Source organism: Chiroxiphia lanceolata, chromosome 5, assembly GCF_009829145.1.
Source record: "Chiroxiphia lanceolata isolate bChiLan1 chromosome 5, bChiLan1.pri, whole genome shotgun sequence".
NCBI classification, from domain to species: Eukaryota; Metazoa; Chordata; class Aves; order Passeriformes; family Pipridae; genus Chiroxiphia; species Chiroxiphia lanceolata.
Window position 1 is genome coordinate 12,793,577 of NC_045641.1, and position 22,394 is coordinate 12,815,970.

At 42.1% G+C, this 22,394-nt stretch overlaps 2 protein-coding genes across 9 annotated transcripts in view; one reads left to right on the forward strand and one right to left on the reverse strand.

The window, feature by feature from the left end:
- The first annotated feature begins 9 nt into the window (after window positions 1–9).
- PSMC2 (proteasome 26S subunit, ATPase 2) lies at window positions 10–9,011 on the forward strand. Its single transcript, XM_032687420.1, has 12 exons — window positions 10–143; window positions 2,336–2,373; window positions 3,576–3,657; window positions 4,613–4,712; window positions 5,035–5,166; window positions 5,799–5,871; window positions 6,015–6,110; window positions 6,369–6,533; window positions 7,045–7,132; window positions 7,797–7,999; window positions 8,554–8,650; window positions 8,742–9,011. Exons 1-12 carry the CDS (start codon window positions 74–76, stop codon window positions 8,897–8,899), a joined length of 1,302 nt encoding a protein of 433 aa, XP_032543311.1. The 5' UTR covers window positions 10–73; the 3' UTR covers window positions 8,900–9,011.
- Window positions 9,012–11,032: 2,021 nt separating this feature from the next.
- Window positions 11,033–22,394, reverse strand: part of SLC26A5 (solute carrier family 26 member 5) — a 32,708-nt gene continuing 21,346 nt past the window's right edge. For 5 of the 8 annotated variants that reach the window (XM_032687415.1, XM_032687417.1, XM_032687413.1 and 2 more), the window contains 10 exons: window positions 21,090–21,203; window positions 20,715–20,792; window positions 19,195–19,290; window positions 18,337–18,443; window positions 17,376–17,445; window positions 15,847–15,939; window positions 14,820–14,942; window positions 13,716–13,922; window positions 13,408–13,462; window positions 11,033–12,842 (listed from right to left, as the gene is read on the reverse strand). In XM_032687415.1, coding sequence (XP_032543306.1) covers window positions 12,712–12,842; window positions 13,408–13,462; window positions 13,716–13,922; window positions 14,820–14,942; window positions 15,847–15,939; window positions 17,376–17,445; window positions 18,337–18,443; window positions 19,195–19,290; window positions 20,715–20,792; window positions 21,090–21,203 — 1,074 coding nt within the window. In that variant the 3' untranslated portion in view covers window positions 11,033–12,711. Of the gene's footprint in view, window positions 12,843–13,407; window positions 13,463–13,715; window positions 13,923–14,819; window positions 14,943–15,296; window positions 15,315–15,846; window positions 15,940–17,375; window positions 17,446–18,336; window positions 18,444–19,194; window positions 19,291–20,714; window positions 20,793–21,089; window positions 21,204–22,394 lie in introns of those variants that run through there. The other 3 variants (XM_032687418.1, XM_032687419.1, XR_004357032.1) reach the window with 3 other exon arrangements.

Genomic DNA, 22,394 nt, shown 5'->3' on the forward strand with positions numbered 1-22,394 from the left:
CTCAGGCCGCGGTGCACCCTGGTTTGCGCGCCGGGCGGAAGCGCGGCCGTGCTGCGTAAGGGCGGAGGGCGAGATGCCGGACTACCTGGGAGCCGACCAGAGGAAAACCAAGGAAGAGGAGAAGGAGGACAAGCCCATCCGGGGTGAGGGACGAAGAGGGGGAGACTCTCGGAGCAGCTCCCGGGCGGCGGGCGGGGGCGGCACGACCGTGCCCGGAGCAGCTGCCGGAGCAGCGCCGGGAGCGGCGGGGCCGGGGGGCTGGATGGGAAAAGAGGGATTAGAAATGTCCCTGAGGCGGCTTCTGGCCTCGGCCGCCGCCTCCCGAGTGCCGAAATAAACACCGGTGTGAGGGCCCGGCTTTGGGAATTCCCAGGGAGAACAGAGAAGGACCGATCGGGGCGGGGAGAACAAATACCCTGTGGGGCTGGTCGAGGGAGCTGCCGAGATCCTCAGGGGAGGAAGAGAGGATACCTTTTTAGTTCTAGTTGTCTTGCAAGAGGCTCCTAAAATGCCTGATCTGTTCCTCGTGAGAAAAACAGGCTTTTTGTGGTTCAGTGATGAGTTAAAAGAGCAATAAAACGTGATACAATAAAAAAACTACAACTCCCTGAAAGAAGGTTGTGGTGAGGTGGGAGCCAGTCTCTTCTACCTGCCTGTAGCAAGAGGACCAGAGGAAATGGCCTTGAGCTGAGACAGGGGCGATTCAGATCAGATACTGGAGAAAAAAATTGTCACCGTTGGGGTGGTCAGGCATTGGAATGGGCTGCCCAGGGAGGTGGTGGAGTCTCCATTTCCCTGGAGGGTTCAAGATGCATCTGGATCTGGCACTGGATGATAAGGTTTAGTGGCTACATTGGCAGTTCTAGGTGGACAGTTGGACTTGATGATCTTAAAGTTTGCCACTTCCATTAGTAATTCAGTGGCAGCAGGAGAGGGAGAGGTGGCAGATTTTTCCGGCACAGTGTGAAAATTCCTGGTTGCTCCTTGTGCTTGAATTAAACGTGCCTTTTTATTTCAATTTAATGTACGTTTTTATTTCATGTTAGTAAATATTTAATGATGCATCTAGGAGCACAAGCAGGGCAAAATGTAATCAGTGATGGACTTTGAACTGTTCCCACTCAAGAATGACTTCTAAATTGCAGCATCACAGTGTTTAGTAGCTATAAAAAAAAAAATCAGTGGGGTACTACAAATAGTCAGGAAAGAAATAAGGGTCAACATAAAAGGTCCTCTCAGAATATGTATAACACATATTGCACCCAGGTCATCAGTACTGTGTGGTTTGTGCTCCATCTGCCTTAAAAAGATACAATGGAATTAGAAAAGAGAGGATACTGAGAGCCAGGAATGGTGGATGGAAACAGCTTTTGGGGGAAGGGAGAGGGCGTGTTGAATGTGTGTTAAACTGCAGGTGATGTGAAAGGGAGCAGGGGGTGACAGTAACAGACAGTTCTGGTTTTTTTATTTAATGGAGAAGGTTCCCTGGAGCCTCCCTGCAGGACTATGCAGAACTGAACACGTGGAACAGCCAATGCTGCTTGTTCTTCTGAGGGAGTTCTGAGGCTCAAGTGAAAGTTTTAGATTCCAGGATTAAGTCAAGTAAAATGCAGCACAATGCTGATTTAAACCAGGGGATTCCTTCCCGTGTATCCTGCTGAAAGTTGCTGAAAGTTTGCAGGGATTCAAAAAACCAACATAAATATTCACATTAGCAAAGTTTTTTAAGGGTGGATAATAACAATGTGTGACCCAGGAGTGGGGTCTCACCATGTATTTGCCACATTTGTGGACCTTCCTGTTTGAGAAGGGCTATTAGGCCAGACTATTTGTCTCATTTAATCTGACCCTTCCCATGTTTTCTGTTTTACAATAATAAAACTAGTAGTTTACAGCGATGTTTTGTTAATGAGACCAGCTTAGATTTGCTGTTCCCTGCACACACTGAGCTTTTTGGAAGAGACACATCACTGGCAGAAAGTGGTGACAGTGTTCTGTTGATGCTTTCTTAGACATTTAGAAACAAAAAGTTAAAAAGATGAAGTTTTCATATCTTCCATCCCTCCTTTGTGCAGTCATAGGAAGCTGGAAGAGGCAGAACTTGCTTGCTGTGAGCTCTGGATGGTGCAGGTTTTGGGACTGAAGAGAGACCCTGGAGACCCTGTTTTGTTTTTCTTGGCTGTCTGATGCTTCTTTGTTCCACTTTGGTTCAGTGAAAAAGCAGAAACTCAAAAGAATCCTTTTAAAATAAATATGTTCGTCTTTTAGAAGCAGAATTGATGCTGCTGGCTTTGTTTTTAAAACTGGAAACTAAGTCTCTCCTGTCTTGTTTCAGCTCTGGATGAAGGGGACATTGCCTTGCTGAAAACATATGTAAGTATCCTACACTTATGAGAGTGTTGAAGACAAAAAACAGTTCCTATTGGGAACAGAGTGCAGGAGTGGAGGAGTGTTTCATTAGGGAGCAGTTAGTAAACCTGCCTAGGCTCCTAATGCTTTTCTCTCCTGCCAAAATCTTCTCTCCCTTTTCACCGTCCAATGAGAAGGCCCCAACCCACAACCCTAAAAGTAATCCAGTGGGTTTGTTTACTTGGAAGTAATTAAGAGTTTATTTTTGTTTTGTATCTCATGGCTGATCACCACAGGCATCTGACAGCCAGGGCTTCACCAGGGCTTTTTCACTCACCAGTTTTCTTGGTTTATAAAAACAATAACTTTCAGACCACTCCTGCCCTCAAATTGACTTTCTTTTAGCATCATGTTAAAAAGCTGTCAGAGAGGGATACATGGACCTTGTCCAAAGGAACGTAACATTGGGATGCATTTTCCATGGACAATAAGGCTTAAAATACCAGTCTCCCCTCTCTGCTGGGAAGTCCAGTTGGTCTATGAAAGAACTCTTGAAAGATGAGACTTGCAGCTCAGAGTATGTCTGGATTTGGGTGTTTGGCAGAAGTGTGAATTTTGTTGACACGGAGACGCCTCTACAAAGCTCTGAAATACATCTTGTGCCCTCTCTGGCTTCTCTTCTCGTTACCAGTGGTGTGCAAAGGAGATCTTGTACAGCAAATCCAGATCTGGATATGCCTGTGTTAGGCAGATCCAGATCAAAAAAAGCATTTTATCAAGCAAGAATTGTGATTTGCCCCATGATCTCTCTGCTGTCTTCTGTGGATGATAGAAAGGTTGAGTAAGGCACTCATAGAGATGGTTTTCAGATAGTGTATTCAGAATTCTGTCTATATATGATTTTTACTAGGACTTTTTTAAACTTCTAAAGAAATAGTTAGAAAAAATAAGGCTGAACAAGTTTAAAAGAAAAACAAGTCCTTGAAGTTGACAAATGTGGAAAATTTCCACTTGCACAATTAGGCAATTGTGTGTAGCTGCACTTCACTTTTGCAAACAAAAATATTGTTACTGGAACTTGATTCTGTCTTTTTTGGCTGTACTCAATAGTTGGCTGTTGCACCAGGACAGTCTGTTGAACATCTTGATGCTCAGCTGCTCTTGTCGTGTTTTCCTAAACATGAGATAATTTGAGTTATGAAATCTACGTGATTTTCCTTTTCCAGGGCCAGAGCACGTACTCAAGGCAGATCAAGCAAGTAGAAGATGATATTCAACAACTGCTTAAGAAGATCAATGAGCTCACTGGTATGTTCCTTTCTTAAGGTGGCTTTCAACAGAAGAGCCACAGATACCAAAACAGGTGTTGTAAGAAGCTGATTTTAAAAAACTTCTGCATTGGTTTATTGTTGTTATTTTTCTCAAGAGAATGCAGGGGGTTTTTTGGTAACATGAGATTTTTGCTTAGTAGGTGATAGGTTTTCTGATTGGGCAGGGCTAATCAGTACATCTGATTTTGTAATTTTGTATTTTAACACATTTTTAATCAAAACTGTAATTTTTATGTATATAGCAGTGGCATGAAACAAATGCTCCTTTCTGACACTAGATAATGAAGTAGTGGTACCAGTCCTTGTGTAATGAAGAAATGCGTAGCAGAACAGTTAGAATTTCAAATCAGCTGGGTTAAAATCAGTAACAATGGCAATTAATTTGTTTCCTAATTTTTCTTTGTTTCACTGACGTATGTTTGTGGCCCTGTTGCTAGTCATGTAGTGGCCCTCAGTTTTGCCAGGAAGACCACAACTCCTCTTGTAGAATAACCTTGATTCTCTCAAATACATTGCGGAGATGGTACTTGTTATATCCATATTTTGGAGGTTTTCATCTGTGTAAGTCCTTTGGCTTCTGTATCTCACACTGAAGCTTTCCCTCAGTGAAAGCACATGCAGAATTTCACTCCTTCACTGGAAGGTAGACATCCACTGTCTGTGGTATCTGTGCCAGGCTGAAATATTCCCACATTGCAAGATTGTATGAGAGAGTGGCCAGGCTGGGATCTGCATGTTTAGCTGCAGTCACGTGACATCTTTCTTTAGGCAACTTGGTTTTTAGGAAGTCCATCAAAGACACATGTGTGAGTGTGTTTTGGAGGCCTCTCAAGAAGCTTCCTGCAGGCTTATCTCTTAAGGTTTTGGTGTGGGAAGGATTGCTCATGTCCCATTTAGCTGCTTCTTCCTCAGCTTGTCTGTCCTGCACACAGGAATCAAGGAATCCGACACTGGCCTGGCTCCTCCTGCTCTTTGGGATCTGGCTGCAGATAAACAAACTCTCCAAAGTGAGCAACCATTACAAGTTGCGAGGTGAGTGTGCTCTTCCTCTTTCAGTGGAGCTCCATAGTGTTAAAAATGTGATTTATAGCTTATGTGTAGACTTCTTTAAAAAATCAGGTTCACATGTTGTGCATATTGGAGGTGCTTTTTGCCACTGAATCATAAAGGAACTGTGTTACATACTTCATACTTGTACTTATTCCTGCAACTCTTGTATGATGCCATAATAATGGAATTACAAGTGCAACAGCTATTTCGGTGTATTTGGGACACAGAGTCTCTTATCTTGATGCTTATGCAGGTAACAAGCCAGGTTGTGTGCCAGGAGGTGTAATTGTGTGTTCTGTATTAGGTGCACGAAGATAATCAATGCAGACTCTGAGGATCCCAAATACATTATCAATGTCAAGCAGTTTGCCAAGTTTGTGGTGGATCTCAGTGACCAGGTGGCACCTACTGACATAGAAGAAGGCATGAGAGTTGGGTATGCAAAGTCTTTGTGTTCTTACGAGTCTTCCTGGAGAGCAAAGCTTTCTCTGAGTTGTCTCATGTCTTAGTTTGACATGTCAACAGCCATCATTTTATTTCAAATTTTTGCTGCAGTTGAAATTACAACACTAATGTCTTTCTCTTGGAAGCTGGTAGCTCACCTGCATGCTCTGATGGAATCTTTTGATTTCGATGTTATTCTGACAAAAACCACATGTAATGGACTGAAACCTTTCAGTCTGGGCCCCAATAGCCCCAGTTCTCAGGGAGCCTGCCCAGCCCAAAGTCTGTTTCTTCTTTGGCACTTGCACAGTTACAGGGCAGCCAGGAAATGTTCACTGAAGAGATGAAACTTTGAGAATCAATATTTTGCCATTTTGCTCTGTGGGATATTTTGAAATTTAGTTTTCAAAATACTTTGGAATTAATAGTTTTGGAAACCTTAAAATTTTCTGCAAAAAGAATTCCAGTTTCTAGCTCATCTGACTGTTAGCTTTCAGGGCTGGGCTGTCTTCATGCCAGAGAAAAGAACAGTTTAAGAATTCACCTTCTCATTTACAGAGTTATTTCTACATTGCAGTTTAATTAACCGGTGTTAAAATAATGGTTTTTATGCTTTCTCACCAGGGTGGACAGAAACAAGTATCAAATCCATATCCCCTTGCCTCCAAAGATTGATCCCACAGTCACCATGATGCAAGTGAGAACTCCCTTTACTTACTTTGACATTGCTTTGTCTTGTAGCTGTGATTACTTTAGCTGGATTTTGTTCTGGACTGTGAAAGCCTGGAGAGATTCACAGCACCAGACTGGTAATTGCTCCCTCACCTCTTTGTTGTGCAGGTAGAAGAAAAGCCTGATGTCACTTACAGTGATGTTGGTGGTTGTAAAGAGCAGATTGAAAAGCTGAGAGAGGTGGTCGAAACCCCTCTGCTTCATGTGAGTAACCTCCATATTGAAACCTTTATAATTTTTGAAGTATTCTGGTCATCTGTCAGCATCTGGAAAAGCAAGAAAAGACAGTGTAGCTGAATGTAAACAGCGGAGTGAAAGGAAGTCTGGTTTTAACAAGTGAAATACAGCTTAGCCCATTTTATATTGCTCTTCATTGATGATTTTCTTAATTTGTATTTACACTTTGCTGCACATAATCTTTAATTTGCACATAACCCTGCCTTCTGTCTCCCACCGTTACAGCCTGAAAGATTTGTGAACCTTGGGATTGAGCCTCCCAAAGGAGTGCTGTTGTTTGGGCCACCTGGCACAGGCAAAACCCTCTGTGCCCGTGCTGTTGCCAACAGGACTGACGCCTGCTTCATCAGGGTGATTGGGTCTGAGCTGGTGCAGAAGTATGTGGGAGAGGTAAGAGCAAATACTTGAGGGAATGTGGAGGGATTTGCACATTTCCCTTACGGGGACCAGACACTGCAGTGGGGATGAGGGATGGATGGACTTTTGGATGCTGCAGATACAGGTGGGGGAGGAGTCGTCAGACAAATCGCTGCAGGTCAGGTGATGGGGAAAGTACCTGAGGTTTGCTGTCACTGATGAAAGGGGTTTTGCAGTGCAGAGTTCAGTCTGTGGTTCAGGAGGGACTCTGGGATTAGGATTCTGTTCCCAACTCTGCCACTTATTTTTCACTTGGCCGTGAGGTAAATTACTTCATCTGTACTTCTAAGTTCAAGAGCAGTAATTTTTCTCTCCTTTATAAATTGATTTAAGCATCCATTTTATGAATGTCCTATTATATATGTGAACAAATAAAAAGAGTTTTTTCATTGGAAACTTAGAAGTGTTTGGGAGCGTGAAAAGTTTGATAGTTTTCGTTTAATGTGCCTCAGACCTCTAACAAAATCTTAATTTTTGCTTTCAGGGAGCTCGTATGGTTCGTGAACTCTTTGAAATGGCCAGAACTAAAAAAGCTTGTCTTATATTCTTTGATGAGATTGATGCCATTGGAGGTATGTTATTAGTGGCTATAGTTCTAATCCCATATGAGAGCTTCCAGGTTTTCTTTTCATGTTGTAGTTCTTTATCTGGAGTGCTGCATTTCAAGAAATGTGCTTGTAAACACTGTGTTAGCAAAACTACTCCCAGCACACCCCATATCTAGGAAGCTGTCAGGAAGTGGTTTATACAGCCCCAGGGAGAAGCCATTTTTGCACATTTGGAACACCCAGATTATTTGAACTTTAGTGAAGAATCTCTGTATTATGTTCACAAACAAGTATTGTTAACTTAAACCCCCTTCAGCTTCTGGCCTACACACCAAATCTTTATTACTGCCTGAACACTGAATTTTTTTCTCAAAGGAACTGCTTAGGTCCTTTGAAGTAGAACAGTTTTTACACAGACAAGGGAGGATTTTGGTTGAGGGGAGGCAAAACAAACAAACTACATTTATGAATTCCAGCAGCTTGGCCAGTTGTTACACAGGGAGGTACAGGCCCTTTGGTACGAAGGATGAAGATCCAACAGTTTATCTGACAGGTAGCAGCACTAACTCTTGGTTTGAAATGTGTTGTTTCCAGATAACCCCCTCACACCTTTTTAACTCATCACAAGTACTTGGGTACCATCTAAAATCATTTCCCTCACTGTGGAATTCCTGTGTCCCCTCTCCAGGTGCTCGTTTCGACGACGGGGCCGGGGGTGACAATGAGGTGCAGCGCACGATGCTGGAGCTGATCAACCAGCTGGATGGGTTTGACCCACGGGGCAACATCAAGGTGCTGATGGCCACAAACAGACCTGACACTCTGGACCCGGCGCTGATGAGGCCTGGCAGGCTGGACAGGAAGATTGAGTTCAGCTTGCCTGACCTGGAGGTGAGAACGCTCTTCCACAGCCAAGTGTGTTCTGATGCCAGAGTGTTTCTTCAGTTGGGTCTTTATTGTCTGGAAGTTCATGAGAGTTAACAAAAGCAGGACTCTTAACTGATGTGAAACCATTTGGAAATTTAGGGGATTAAAGATGTGCCAAAGGTTTTCCCACACTGCACAGATCCCACCCCTGGCTGAGAAGCCATGGTGAACAGCTGTAATCACTGCTCAACAGATGTTCTTGCCTCAACAGATAAAAAATCCTATAACCAGATCCATGATACAGTTCAGAAGTCGGAATGTGTTTTATCTTGGCTCTTTTGAGAGAGATTACTTGAGGTACTTCCATGACTACAGCTATTTTTAAAGCTATTTTCCTAAATTTGTATCATGGAAACTTAAACATTCCAGTTCAGACATGGGAAACTATAGTTGGGCAGCAAATACAGGATGTATTTTCTATGTGCCCATGCCGTGGATGGTGGATGTGGACAGTTGCAGGCTGGAGTCATCATCTCTTTCATGCCATGAACACCTCTGTCCTCCACCCTTTTTTCCAGGGGCGAACTCACATCTTCAAGATCCACGCTCGTTCCATGAGTGTTGAGAGAGACATCAGGTTTGAGCTGTTGGCTCGGCTGTGTCCCAACAGCACAGGTGAGCTGAATGTGTTCAGTTATTTAAACAATTCTCTGTGTGCTCTGTCTCCACTGTCAGTGTTGAATTGGTTTATCCCTTTCTTCCCAAGGCGCCGAGATCCGCAGTGTCTGCACGGAGGCAGGAATGTTTGCCATCCGAGCGCGCCGGAAGATTGCAACGGAGAAGGATTTCTTGGAAGCAGTGAACAAAGTCATTAAATCCTATGCAAAATTCAGTGCTACCCCCCGCTACATGACCTACAACTAATGCAGGGAATGTTTTCCATGTTCCTCTTAAACCTTCTGCGGAACACAAATACAAGTGTAGTAATCAATGTTTTGTTCTTGGAAGCCAGAAATAAATAGAGTATTCCAAAGAGCAGGTGTGTGTTCATTGCGAGTGTGTTCTACCCCAGTGGAGTATTGCTGCTGCAGGGGAAAAAATCCCAAAGGGATTCTGGTAACACAACCTAAACGAGTGAGATAATTTTAAATCAGATACCTGGGCAGTGTTAGACATCCCAAGTTTGGATTTCTGGTCACCATTTACAACCCAAAATTTGTAATCTGAGCCATAGAGGTGTGAAGGACCCTTATGTTTCTGGGTGTACTGAGAAATGTTTGTGTGATGCTCAGCACTGAGGTGTAGGTGTGTCCTAAGAAAACTTGGGAGCTGCCACGGGAAGGCACGTGTGGTGGTCTGAGTCATTGCCCAGCTTAGGGAGAACACGAAAGGACATTTTTTCTCTCCCCGAGTGAATGCTCTGGTACCATCATAGCTTGGTTTTCTTCATCCCTTTTGATGAGATTCTTTGTTTCTTACAAAACAGTAAGAGAGCCAAGGAGGAAGAGGTAAGTGTAATTTCTTAGTGCTAAGGGCAGGAAGAGTGCTTTTCCCTGATCCTGCTCTAAAACACTTTGACATCAGTCCACTAGTGTGCACTTTGATGCGTTGTATGACTTGTCTGAGATGCCTCTACACACAGAGGATGACCATGACAGACACCCACTGCTCCATAGTTGGGCAGTGGCCGATAGTTGTTGGCAACAGGCCTTAAAAGGTTGATTGTCACTCATCTGACATGGTTCTGCAGAGCTGGGTGTGCCTTCATCTTCCTATTTTCAAGTGTTGCACTGAAGTGGTTTGGGGCATGGGGGAAGAGCTTGAAGAAATAACTGAGGAGAAAAATGTTTTTGGGAACTGCTTTGTCTTGAAAGTGAGAGTTTTATTTGGTCTCATTTTGATAAAACTGACATCAATTTAACAAGCTTAAATTGCGAAGCCACTTTTATTTTCTTTGAAGAGGAAGTGTGTGCAATAGGGAGAGAGTGTACACAGCACATGCACTGGGTTAAGATTTTGGGTGGGGTCAGTATCTTGAAAAAGCAAACTCAGGCAATGCTGAGTTTTTGCCCATGCCTGCTGAAGAGCTCATCTCAATGGTTATGTGTCCTTTTGGGAAGAATATGTTGGGGAGAGATGCTAGTTTATTGGTGGGACACAATGCTTTTCATTTTAAGCCCAAGAGGAAGGTGGTTGAGAGAGCAGCACTGACACTATCTCTGTTTACCAGGAACAGCACCCGAAGTCAAGTGTACCTTCTACTCAAGAAGGATAAGTGAATTATGTAAAGAGAGTTTGGATCTTACAGGTATCCTAATTTATATCATCAGTACTCTTGCAAAAAAGGAGGGGGAGAGGAATATTACCCTGATTGTTAAGAGGCATCGAACCAGACTTGGGCTAAGAAGTGACTTCTGCTGTGGTGGGGCTTCAGCAGCCAAGGGGTGGAGGCACTATCCCGTCCATGGAGACAAACTGGAGAGGGAAGGAGGTGAGCCCTCTTACAGGTTTAAAGGACATGGGTTTGTTTAATCTAGCACTGACAAGCCTAAAGTGGGATTTAAACTTAGATAGCAGTCTGTTAATCAGTGCAGGAAAGGGGAAGTTAGTTCCCTTTCCAGGAGCTAGCTCAGGCTGGCAGCAGGAAGCAGTGCTTCAGCTGGTGGCAGCAAAGCACAGGAAGAGACTAAGCAAAAGCTGCCAGGTTTTGTTTTACCAGCACTGCTGGTGGGCTGCAGGAGCACTAGTTCACATGGGCTGCGATCTGGGACTTCCTTGGGCAAATGCTTCCTTGTCCAGCATTCCAGCAGCTCCCTGGGAAGTGCAGCTGTTGCTACCAGGATGGGAGACCCAGCATTAGTTGTATCCCACTGAGGCTGGGCAAGGAGAGGGTTTCATGGGGTGAGGGAACCAGGAGGGTGAGGAGCAGGAACTGGCACAGCAGGGAAGACCTGCCTGGAGGTGGCAACTCCTCCTGGCCCACCCCTTGGCAACAGACACTTGTATCCAGGGGCCTCAGCTTGTCCCTCATACAGAGTCTCACCAAGACAAAGTGGAAAATTTTGACAAGTGACATCACTTTATTTTGGAAGTTGATAGGATTTCAATATGAACTGAAGAGACTATGGAGTTAAAAACTGAAGCTGCGACAAGCTGAAAGTAGAAAAATATACTGTATGTAGATACAAAGGCTTGTTGAACTGGTTAACATTATAAAATGTACCAAAAGTTGTTTAAATAAGCACACACAATGTGTTAACATGCATGCACTTCATCCTCTGAACTCCAGCTAAGCAGCAATTTCTGATGCAGAAAGCTTCCTATCCCAATTGGCAGGGGAGTCTGAGGAAATAAAAAATCTTCCCTGACTTCCCTGATTCTTGGGAAACTTGGTTTACCTGAAGCAAGCCCTAATCACAACGGAGCCTGAAGCAAAATGAAAGTGTTACATTCTGTGATCAGAAGTGAGGAAGGTGTCTGAATTCCCTTATGTACAGGGCCTGTGATTTGAGGGTGCCAAATGAAATGTCACTGGTGTCCCACTTCCCCTGAGCTGTCGAAATAAGCTGCAGAGAAACAGATTCCTACCTCTGCTGAGCTTCACAGTGACTGTTGGGAGGGAAACACACTGAAGATTTCTTTCTTTTGCATGTTTTCCATTTTCATGGTTTTCATCTCACACCTGAAGTGAGGCAGTACCATAGCAGCCAGGCTGACAGAAAAAAACTCCCACACTACTGTTTCTTCTAAAAAACCCAAACATGTACCATTTTTGAGTTCTATTGAACTCTATTTCTCAAAGCACTTAAAAAGCTGAGGCAGAAGCAGCACTACTGGAAGATGGGCAAAAGAAAAGTACTTCTTTTTTTTTTTTTTGGACCACTGAGACTTTAGACCGTGTCTACATTTTCATTCCAGCTTAAGAGGCTGCATCTAGGGCACCCGTTCTTAATTTAAATAGACTTCACTCCTGCCTCAAACCCGTTTTGTCTTCAAATTTTGAAGCTAAATTAATTTTAGCTTAAAATCAATTGTATTCTCTTCTAGAAAGTCTAACTAGGTTTTGGCAGTAAAGTACCATATTGATAATGTAATAATTAAACAATGAGTTTCTGATTTCATGTTCACTCATAGCAAAAATGAAGAGTTTAGTTGAGACAGGTTAGATCTTTAAAAAAAAAACCCACAGCTGTACCATCCAGGGTTAAAAACAGCAGCAGTTAAATGCCACCAGTGTGAATTCATTAATCCAGCTGGCAGATTATTATAAATTATATGAATCTGTTGTATGCAGATGTTGACATCAGGCTTTAAAAGCCATCTAAAAAAGTTCTTTAAAGACACTGGTACAGTGTATTGCACTTGCAGACAGTTACTTCCTGCAAGATCCCACTTGTAGTGAGTTAAAGTGCCCATTTTCTCAACAGGAACAGGAATGTCACCTTGTCTACTAGATTTTGACTGCAGCTGAACACACTGAATTTTCTTTTCTTGCATAATTTTGTGCTTGTGTATTGTTGGAAGGCTATACCCTGATTAAAGGAAAACACTCAAGAGCACGAAGGCTTCCAATTCCTTATCCACTTTTCCTACAAAAAATAAGTACCACCCTATACCCGTAGATACAAACAGCCTTAGGCTCTCTTCAAACTGTGCAAATTAAATATTCAGAAAGAGTCTCCATCAGCATAAATCTGTCTTCCATTCTGCTCGATGCCACTCTTCAGAGGTCAAAGTCAGTCTGTGAAAGCAGATCCATCTTTCACTTGGCAAGCAAGGACAGCATCATGAATACTGTGAAACAGCAACTCTCTTGTTACAGCCTTATCGAAAAAGTTCAGTCTTGTCAGCTCATTCATAACAGGGCCTACAAAACAAAAACACAACACAACATCAGCAAATAAACCAAAGTGCAGAGATGGAAGGCAATGGCATCTCAGGAAGAAGATAACAAATTATTCTCTTACTTGTTGTTACCTAAAATATTTAAAATAGCCAGATGGATCCCATGCTACTTCTACTCCAAAGAGGCAATTCTCTTATCCAGACATGCACAGAGGCATATTCTTGGCAGAACATGCTACAATTCCAAATACTGGAATCTTGGAACATTTCAGGCTTTTCTCCTTATTACATTACTACAACAACTTCAAGACACAAAGTTTAGTGTAGCATTTACAATTGGCCAGCTGGAAGAAATGGGAGCATGATCTAGTGCTCACAGTGTTCATTACATCAGTGCTCTACTTTCACTAAAGTGAAGGCTCTAATGCACAGGGACTTGCTTTTCCTCAAATCCAATTTTATGTGTAGTAAGTGCTGATTCTACTGAGGCACCTGGCAGCAGAAAATCTGGGAGCAGAGAGAAAGAGATAAAACACAGTGTCTCCCATAAAACTCACAAAAAGAAAAAAAAAAAAATCTCATCTCACCACTACAGCAGGCAATGCAGACACAGACACCAACTTCTTTGTATTCTTTTATAATCTGTAACAGAGTTAAACTGAAGTTAAATGCAGACATATCATCATACACATCACAGTTCTGGAATGCAAATACTGAGAAAGTTGCACAGTCCACATTCCCCAGTATTCAGCTAAAACTTAAAGAATTAAAACAGTGATTAGGTGAACTACTGGATTGTATTTGAGTGGGCAGTCATGTCTCATGCTTACAGGTTCCCTATTAGGTATCTTAAAAGTTTTCTATGGGTTTTTCTGGGGAAAAAAGCCCTACTTACTGATTTTAGTGTTTTTGCTCCAACTGAATCCACAAAGTTCACCGGGGTGAAATCCAGAATTAAAGAGCGAATGTTGGTTTTGGTCTCCACAAAATGTTCATGCTCATCAGGAGACACATCTTGTACACCAGAATCTGCAAATTTTCCATTCACGGGTAAATCATCATTTGCTATCTCGTGTTTTACATTTGCTTCTACGTCATTAGCCTGGGAGAGAGGATAAATAAAGCTTAATGACAGTAAGTGCTTCTTCAATGTAGATCCCCTTCCTCCCCAAACTTGGCTGTTCCTTAAGCCTTTAGAAGGTGTTCAGCTCCTAATCCCCACAGCAACTGGCTTTGCATGCACACGTACTTCCGCATCCTGCGCATATCAAGGTTTATTCTCTCACGCCCAGCCTTTCTACAGTCACACACAAGCAGCTTAAAGCTGTTATCTCAGGAGTGAATTACCCATTTCCTTCAAACACTGACACCTGTTCATACATTTTTACTCCATTTCCTTGTCTTATCCCTGCTGATCCTGTCAAGCCCTATATATGCAAAAGAAACAAGAGCAATTGGGCTCTCAAGTTAGGCCTGGTTTCGGTTTCTCACTGTAAAAAGGACGTGCCAGCTCCCACCACAGAGATGAGTTTAAACCTGCATAAAGGCACAAGCATGTCCCAAACAACCCCTCTCAACCCCCTGCCTGCACCACTTAGCCAAGCCAGGATCAGGAGGATGGCACCTTTTTATTACAGGGGATGCTAATTTGAATTAATTTTATTATATCTTATTTCTACATGATCATTCCAAGTGCGTGGGGAGGGGCAGAGGGAGAGTCCCTCTGATTTCTGCCAATACCACTGCTGAGACAGTGTGACAGTGTGGAGAGGCTCTGTGCCACTGTGTGCTACCTCAATGCAATCAAGGTCCAACACAATTATCCAATCCAGCCATGAGCCTCTGATCCTAGCGCTGTTCCTTCAGTGACCTGTCCCCACTGCACAGCACTTGCTCCCTAAGCCTTCCTCCTACCTGAGTAGCACTTTGCACCTTGTATAAACAAGAATGGTAACCCCAGAAAGCAGCATCTTCTCTGATAAAGCAGGTCAATATTTACTGAAGAACTCACTAGTTTCAATACAGCTTTCTTTCGGTGCTTATTTGCTGCCTTTATTTCTCTGGCATGTCGCTTCTGGGCTTTTCTCCTCGCTGCTAATATGGCACAAGGGTCCACTCCAGTCTGTCACGAGAAGAAAGCACAATCCGAGCAGATTCAGCTTGTTTAGGATGACATTGCAGTATCAACTAGCACCGAATTAATCACTGTCATAAATTTAAAACACAAGCCTGCATTGTTCAGCTTCCCTTGGAAGGAGTAAGAGCAGTATAAAGTAAGAAGGAATAATCTTAGCAAGCACTGTGTTAACAAGATGAGGGAGAGATGCATCTCATTCTTTTCTTGAAATCAGAGAGTGCTGTGTTGCAACCGAATGCTGATTTGAGTGCAGAGAGCGAAGGGGAGAGAAGTGCATTTGGGCAGTAATCACTAATATCTCTTGTTTTGTGAGGGTCAGCACCACCCACCTGTTTTGTATAAGACTCATCATGGGAGCTACAGAAAAATTTTTCAGAAGTTAGTACAGGTGCAATTGTGAGTGGGTCAGGCAGTTTTGCCATTGCCATTCCCACCCACCCAAACCACTGGTTAGACGAGATGAGGCATACTCTGTATGCAGGTAATTTGTTCCCCATGAGAGTCATTAAATGCCCACAGTATTCCACGGTCTTACACTCCAGTAAAGTTAGTCACTGAACAAGGAAGCTTTTATTCCCATTTTGCTTTCAGTTCAGCAACTAATTTCCTTCTGAAAAAAAAGATTTGACCAGTTTGTGCTCTGCAACCAGACTTTCCATTCATGAACAGTCAGTATTAAGCTACACTTTGTTTATTCCCTCCCACCATGTTGTTGCTTCCTAAGATAATTTGTATTTGGTTGGAGGGTCACCTCCTCATATATCACTGATCACCAGGGTCCACAGGCTGAGAAACATTGTGCTAGGGGCTACACAAAAGAAGCTGAGTGTGTTTCAGAAGCCAGCTTGAATTTTCAAGACACAGACATTAAAGAATTTGTTTTACTCACCTTTTTCTTCAGCGCACTTGCATATGACTCACTATTAGCAAAATAAAGTGATGTATTAGCTTGAAATATTTTTATTCCAGGATATTCTTTAACCTAAGGAAAATATTGGATGGGCACAGTTAAATATAAGAAAAGCACCTGTGTGATCACAAGACACAAACATGCAGCAGAGCAACAGCCAACCCTGAATGTCTCTCAGCATATGTTACATAAAGAAGGTTGGCATTGTTGCAAGCAAAGCGAACCAGAAGATCAGAACCTCCCCCTTTCCCAGTGTAATACTGCACACAGTTAATGCCTGGTAACATTTCTCCTTCTTTATAACAACCATATGTACAGCCATAAAAAGGAATTAAATACTTGCAGTTCTCTGATGTTGCTATCCTGCAGCTGGTATTACCATGAGCAAATCATGCAGATCTAGGATTGCGTCCTTTTAGCCTCCCTTTCTACAGGCATAATGACTTACTTCTCTCTTTCTCTCTTTTTCTTTCCTGACTCCTCAGGTACCAAGAAAACAACCTTTCAAATCTTTAGTTTTGGCCAGACCTTCAGACAGGTCATACTTTAAATGCAGTCATCTCCAAAGGAGCTGAACTCTGACATTTTACATGCAAATGACCCGGCCAGCAGCAGAGCCAGCCTGCCATATGCTGCCAACCCCATCTTTACCCAGGAGGAGGAAATGCTGACTGCATTCAGTGTAAGAGAAAAGGAGTCTCCTCTCCTTTACAAACAGCTACAAACATGCCCAATATACTTCTGCTTTGCATCATATTTAAAGCAGAACTGCTAGTGAGAGAATGTTTTCAGATTACAGCATCATCTTTTCACACAGGCTTTTACAGACTGGTTCCATTGTAAAGGGGATGTATAGCCTTCATAGCAGCATCTCTGAGAACATGGCAGAGAGTGCAGAAAATTGTTTTTGTTGTTTGTGAATAAACAGAGCACGTTTATATCCATTACGCTGACAAAATGTAATGTTTTCACCAACTTTTGGTTGAACAAGATGACATTTATAAGAAGCTAAGTGCATGGTGAGCAGTTGTTCCATTAATTATGCATATTTAATGAACAAGGGATGAGTGGAGGCAGGGTGATGTTGTTTTGAACAGTTTGTGCAATTCTGAATAATATACAAGTTTGGATCCTGTGTTCCATGGATTCCATGCAATACAGACACACAGGTAAAGAAGGTGGTCTGGTATGCACTCATCCACATAGCAGGTTTAAGCAGAGGTATTCCTATAAACCTTACCATTTTGAACAAGCTAGTATGATGTAACTAGTAAAAAGTTACTTTTGATCACTTCCTGGTCAAATGTACACGCAGCACAAAGAGCTCACGTTTTGAACAAAACAGCTTTTACTACTAAAACCAAATTTATCTTTTTTTCCCTTCAACACAGGTGAATGCTTGGCAGACAGCACTGTATGTGTAGTGTGGTAGGGCTAAGCAGCAAATTGCCACAGCTGCCTTTGCTCCACCACATTAAACTCCTCAATGCAGAAGAACACACTCCTACCTCTTCATACTCTTCCACATCACAGTAGATGTCAGTGTCCGGAATCTGTCCAAGGATTCTGTACTGAGGACTAGAGAGAAATGGAGACAAATGTTTCAGTATTATCAACTATAAAGAGGAAAAGTGAGTGTTTGATACTGATTAAAACTTATTCTAAATGGTCACTGTGCAGGGCCTGTCAGGTACAGGAGTATCCAAACACAGTCAAATGCAGTCACCAGTTTACGGTGGAACACAATAAGAAGGAAGTTTAGAAACTGTATAGAGATGGCAGAAAAATAATCTTATTCTGCAGAGTGAAAAATCTCACAATTTGCTTTCATTCCAATGCAGACCAAAACCAAGACTTTTATAGAATTTCCACCTAGATGTCCCAGACCTTGAGCCCAGAAGCCTCACATGACAGTCCAATTCACACATGCAAGAAATCACTTCACTGTAGACCTGGAAAGCTTCACAGTAAAAGCTTTGTCACTTTCAATGGGGAGAAGTGACTTGAAAAACTTCAAGAACAGGCACAGTTTTTTAAATAAATTAGAACTTTCTTATAAAATACCTAAATATTCATCTACTGATAACTGGACACAACTTCTGCTTGTCTATGACAAGTAGTGCACACAAAACATAATCATGTACTGAAATTGGCAGCAAGCAGATTTAAATTTTCAAACTCTAAGCATAAAAAAAACATAAACAAGAAGATTAACCAGTATAAGAAATCAAAAATCTTCTGTTTATTATTGAGAGTGCAAGTTCATGCCCTCTAGAAATTTTGTTCTCAGAAAAAGAAAATACGAACCCTGGATCAGAGCCAAAGGACATGACCTACATTAAGAAGTAAATTCTACACTGCATGAAGTTGAAGAGAGTGGAATGGACTTCTGTTTATTGGCACCCCTTAAACAAACAAAAGCACACAGAGGATCAGCAAACACTAATTTTGATAAAGAAGAAATCTGACCTTTGTGTTCTGTAAATAACGGTTATCATTGCAAACGTTACTGCAGTAAGCAAACCATAGTCTAGTCCCAGGAAAAGAGAAGCCACAAAAGCTACCACCCAGATGGCCTAAAACAAAGAGAAGGTCTGAATTATTATGCATCCTTTCCTGTTAACAACAAAAACAATAGCATAATCCAACGTCAAACCCCATGTATCACTTGTGTTCAGGAACAGGCTACAGTGTAATCCATCATGAGAGCAGACTGGAATTGCCTTAACCTTTCAGAAGGGCATAACGGCTCAAGATGCTCCAAAGTAACATCTGACAAACTGTCATATTAATGCCTTAACTCCTGTTCTCCAAGGAATCCTGTGCTACCATCAGACTCCAAATACCTCAGGATTAAAAAAATCAATATTCAAGGCCCACAAGTAGTGTCTCACTTAGTTCCATCAGTCCAGGAGAAAAATGCCACCAAAATGTTCCCTCCAATGCACTCTTAATTCTGTCTCACTCCAGCCAGGTTTTTGGTTCATCTTAAAAGATGGCAAACACCCTCAAGTAGTTTTCTTTGTTACTCTGTTTTTCAGATTCTTCTCAGACATTCCCACAGCCTTCAGTGCAGTTCCTATAGCAACACTGCCAGAGCTTTGCTTTTACTGCAACCAAACTACTTCTGACCTGAGTTACAAGACTGTTGAACAACAAAAATATTCTTGTCTGCAACAGATCACTCTCCCAGGGTACTTACAGCATCATGTCTTAATGTCATCTGCAAGGCAACACCAATTTGTAACTCCTTGATAAGTTTCTACCCTGTTTTGGGAGTAGCAACAAATGTAGTGGAATACAGGTACTGAGCTGCGCATTACTCACCAGTTCAATCTTACTGGTTCTCCAGAAGTGTGTGACATCTCCAAACTGTTTAAACATTCCTTTCAGGTTCACCATGACAATTGCTGCCAGCACTGTCTAAGAACAACACACAAATGCAATTTTCAGAAGCAAAATAAACCCAATGACAAATAAGAACTTCAAAGTATCACAAATAACTTTTGTTATTTGTACAAAGCATAGAAATGCTTTGTACAACTGATATAAGTCCACTGAACAGAAGTTCTATTTAAAAACCCACAACTTTTCAAGCAGTTCAGTGGACATATGCTTTTACTGCAGCTGCAGAAATGGCAAACTAGTTCAGTACAGTTTGATTTACTCTTTCCTAGCAAGATGAATCACATAGGCCTATGCTCCATGCTGCTACACTTATAGTGCCTGAAGCAGTAGACTGTAATCTCAGTTTCATGTTTCTCTACAATATACTGAAACAACTCCTGCAACAGTCACATAGGTGTAACCCAAGGTCCAACTTCTGTAAAAAGAAACAGGAATTGTGTACCATCCTTTGCACGTCACTAGAAACAAATTTTTTTTTAGAAGTCAGATTATACTTATTCACATAAATATATTTTTATACAAACAAGTACAAGTGCAGCAAAACCAACTCATTATGCTGAACCCAGCACCAACCCTCTACTGGCCAAGCTATTAGTTTTAAGTTTTTAACATCAACCCAGAACTCCTATGCTGCAATCAAATGTGGCCAGCAGGACCAGGGCAGTGACCACCCCCCTGTACTTGGCACTGGTGAGGCTGCACCTCAAATTCCGTGTTGAGTTTTGGGCCCCTCATTACAATAAAGACTTTGAGATGCTGGAGCATGGCCAGAGAACAGCGATGGAGCTGGTGAAGAGTCTGGAGCACAAGTCTGATGAGGAGTAGCTGAGGGAGCTGGGGGTGTTTAGCCTGGAGAAAAGAAGACTCAGGAGTGATATTATCGCTCTCTACAACTACCTGAAAGGAAGGTGTAGCAAGGTGAACTCTTTTCCCAAGTAAAAACTGACAGGATGAGAGGTTTAGACTGGATAAAAATTCTTCATGGAAATGGTTGTCAAGCATTGGAATAGGCTACCCAGGAAGTGGTTGAGCCACCACCACTGAAGGTATTTAAAAGACATGTAGATATGGCATTTGGGGACATGATTCAGTGGTGGACTTGGCAGTTCTGGGTTAACAGCTGGACTCAATGATCTTAAAGGTCTTTTCCAACCTAAACAATTTTAAAGGGGAATTGCTTGAAGGTATCATCTTTATGTCCTAAAGACAGAGTCCAGGGTATCCAATATTAAAAAAAAACAAAAAAAAGCATGCTGGATCTTTCAAAACATTATTTATTTCCAGGCTAACTTACAGCAAAAATGCATACCAAATTTAAAGGCTCTGAATCACAGGCTAAATATGTTGCTTATTAACCCTCCTAAAATCTCTGGTTTAAGCAATACTCATGGGACTCTGTTCACTGACAATGCAATGCCTAACATGCAAAACACCCTTACCTGTGGAAGAGGTTCAAAGAGGTATCCAACAGCCACAAGTACCAACAGAACCATAACTGAAGAGAGAGCACCTGCAATCTGAACAAAAGAAGCCAGAAATTATTTATAAGTGCCCTTAAGGGGCAATATTACTGATTAGCGATCCCTTGTGCTTTCAGTAAGGCTGGTTGTTCAAATGACTTTTGATTCTCTCTCTCAGTTCACAGATTTTAGCTGTTTCTAGCTTTCTATCTCGGCCAAGTCTGGATTTGAAATGGGGGAAACTCCAGTTATTTATTCTGGCCCAGAAATACAGTTATCTAGCTAAGCTTCAGACTTTAGTTTTGGAGCTCCAGAAAGCAAACTTTGTTTTGCACAAAATTTGGGTTTACATACCTGAGTTCTTCCACCGGTGCTTTCCTGAACAAGACTCCGAGACATTGAGCAGGTGACTGAAAAGGTTTGGAAAAACGACCCCACAGAATTGCATATTCCCAAGGCAATAAGTTCCTGTGTTCAACAATAGAGCAAAAAGAACTCAGAGGCAGTCATACCATGCAGCTGTACACAGCTGGAGCTATCCATACATATTAACAACCACATCTTATTTACAGTGCTTTCTAGCAACTTCATTGTTGAGAATAAGCAACCTAATTGCACCTTATACTTGTGGTTCTCACACACAGAAGCTGATGCATGTTAAATCACCTGTTAAATAAAGTCTCTGATGAAATATGGGAGACATTTTCCACCCCTAAATGTTACAGGAATCAATCAGTCTGAAAACGAAAATGAATGACAGCATTGCTTGGTTTAAGGATTCCTTCAACGTGGGGAGAATTTGAATTTTAACCCTGAATATACACGGAAAATGGTTTCTCATGCAAAAACTATTCTTTGCTTCCCACCCTAAACTATGTGTTTAAGACCACAAGCAGCCTTGCCTATGTTTCCAGGGCTGGTAATCCACTGCTCTACATGAAAAAATCCCAGCGTGTGTCCACTGCTTCATCAGGAAGATCCCACATAAGAACTACTACCATGAGTAACATCAGAGCTCCATCTACCTCAGCACTGTGCTTCTGATGCCTAAGAAACGATTTGGGTGTAACAAAGCCTCCCCAGGCTACTCTGCATCTTGTTATTTGTGACTGGTTTGCGTCATACATTTTCAATAGTTCTCAATGAGTTTTTCTCTTTGCATTTGAAAATCCTTTTTTGATTCATTTAAACACTTTGCATGCACTGCATACTGCAACAAGGAGTTCTACAGTTTAACACACAGGAGAAGCAGCATCTGGCACCTCCTGAGGAAAAGATCTAGAGGCTTAACTCAGGTCAGTGATGATTACTTTAACATAAATAGAGCAGATTCCATTCATGCAGCCACAGATTTGTCCTCTTCTCTCTTTGGGTAACTGAGAACAAGGACATTAAGGATGAGATGCATCAGACAAGATGTAGAACTCTGCAGGTAAAAGTCATTTAAAGTCCATTTACTCTCAGCAGAAGACAGTAATTTTGAGAAGGGGGAAGAGCTGATCTGTGCTGCGTCAGATGTGCGCTCTATGAAATGTGTTACAGCATATGAACTCTTTGTCTCCCTTGACACCACAATGGTATTGACCAATAATCCAACTGCAATATTTATTCTAAATTGCACAGGAAGGACAGAGTAAGTGAGAAATCATTTTAGATTTA

Bases quoted from the DNA above. Each gene is read 5' to 3' on its own strand.
- PSMC2 (XM_032687420.1), top strand. From the start codon at position 74: ATGCCGGACTACCTGGGAGCCGACCAGAGGAAAACCAAGGAAGAGGAG. The intron at 144-2,335 runs GTGAGGGACGAA...GTCTTGTTTCAG, and splicing joins GGAGGACAAGCCCATCCGGG to CTCTGGATGAAGGGGACATT. The intron at 6,111-6,368 runs GTGAGTAACCTC...CCACCGTTACAG, and splicing joins TCGAAACCCCTCTGCTTCAT to CCTGAAAGATTTGTGAACCT.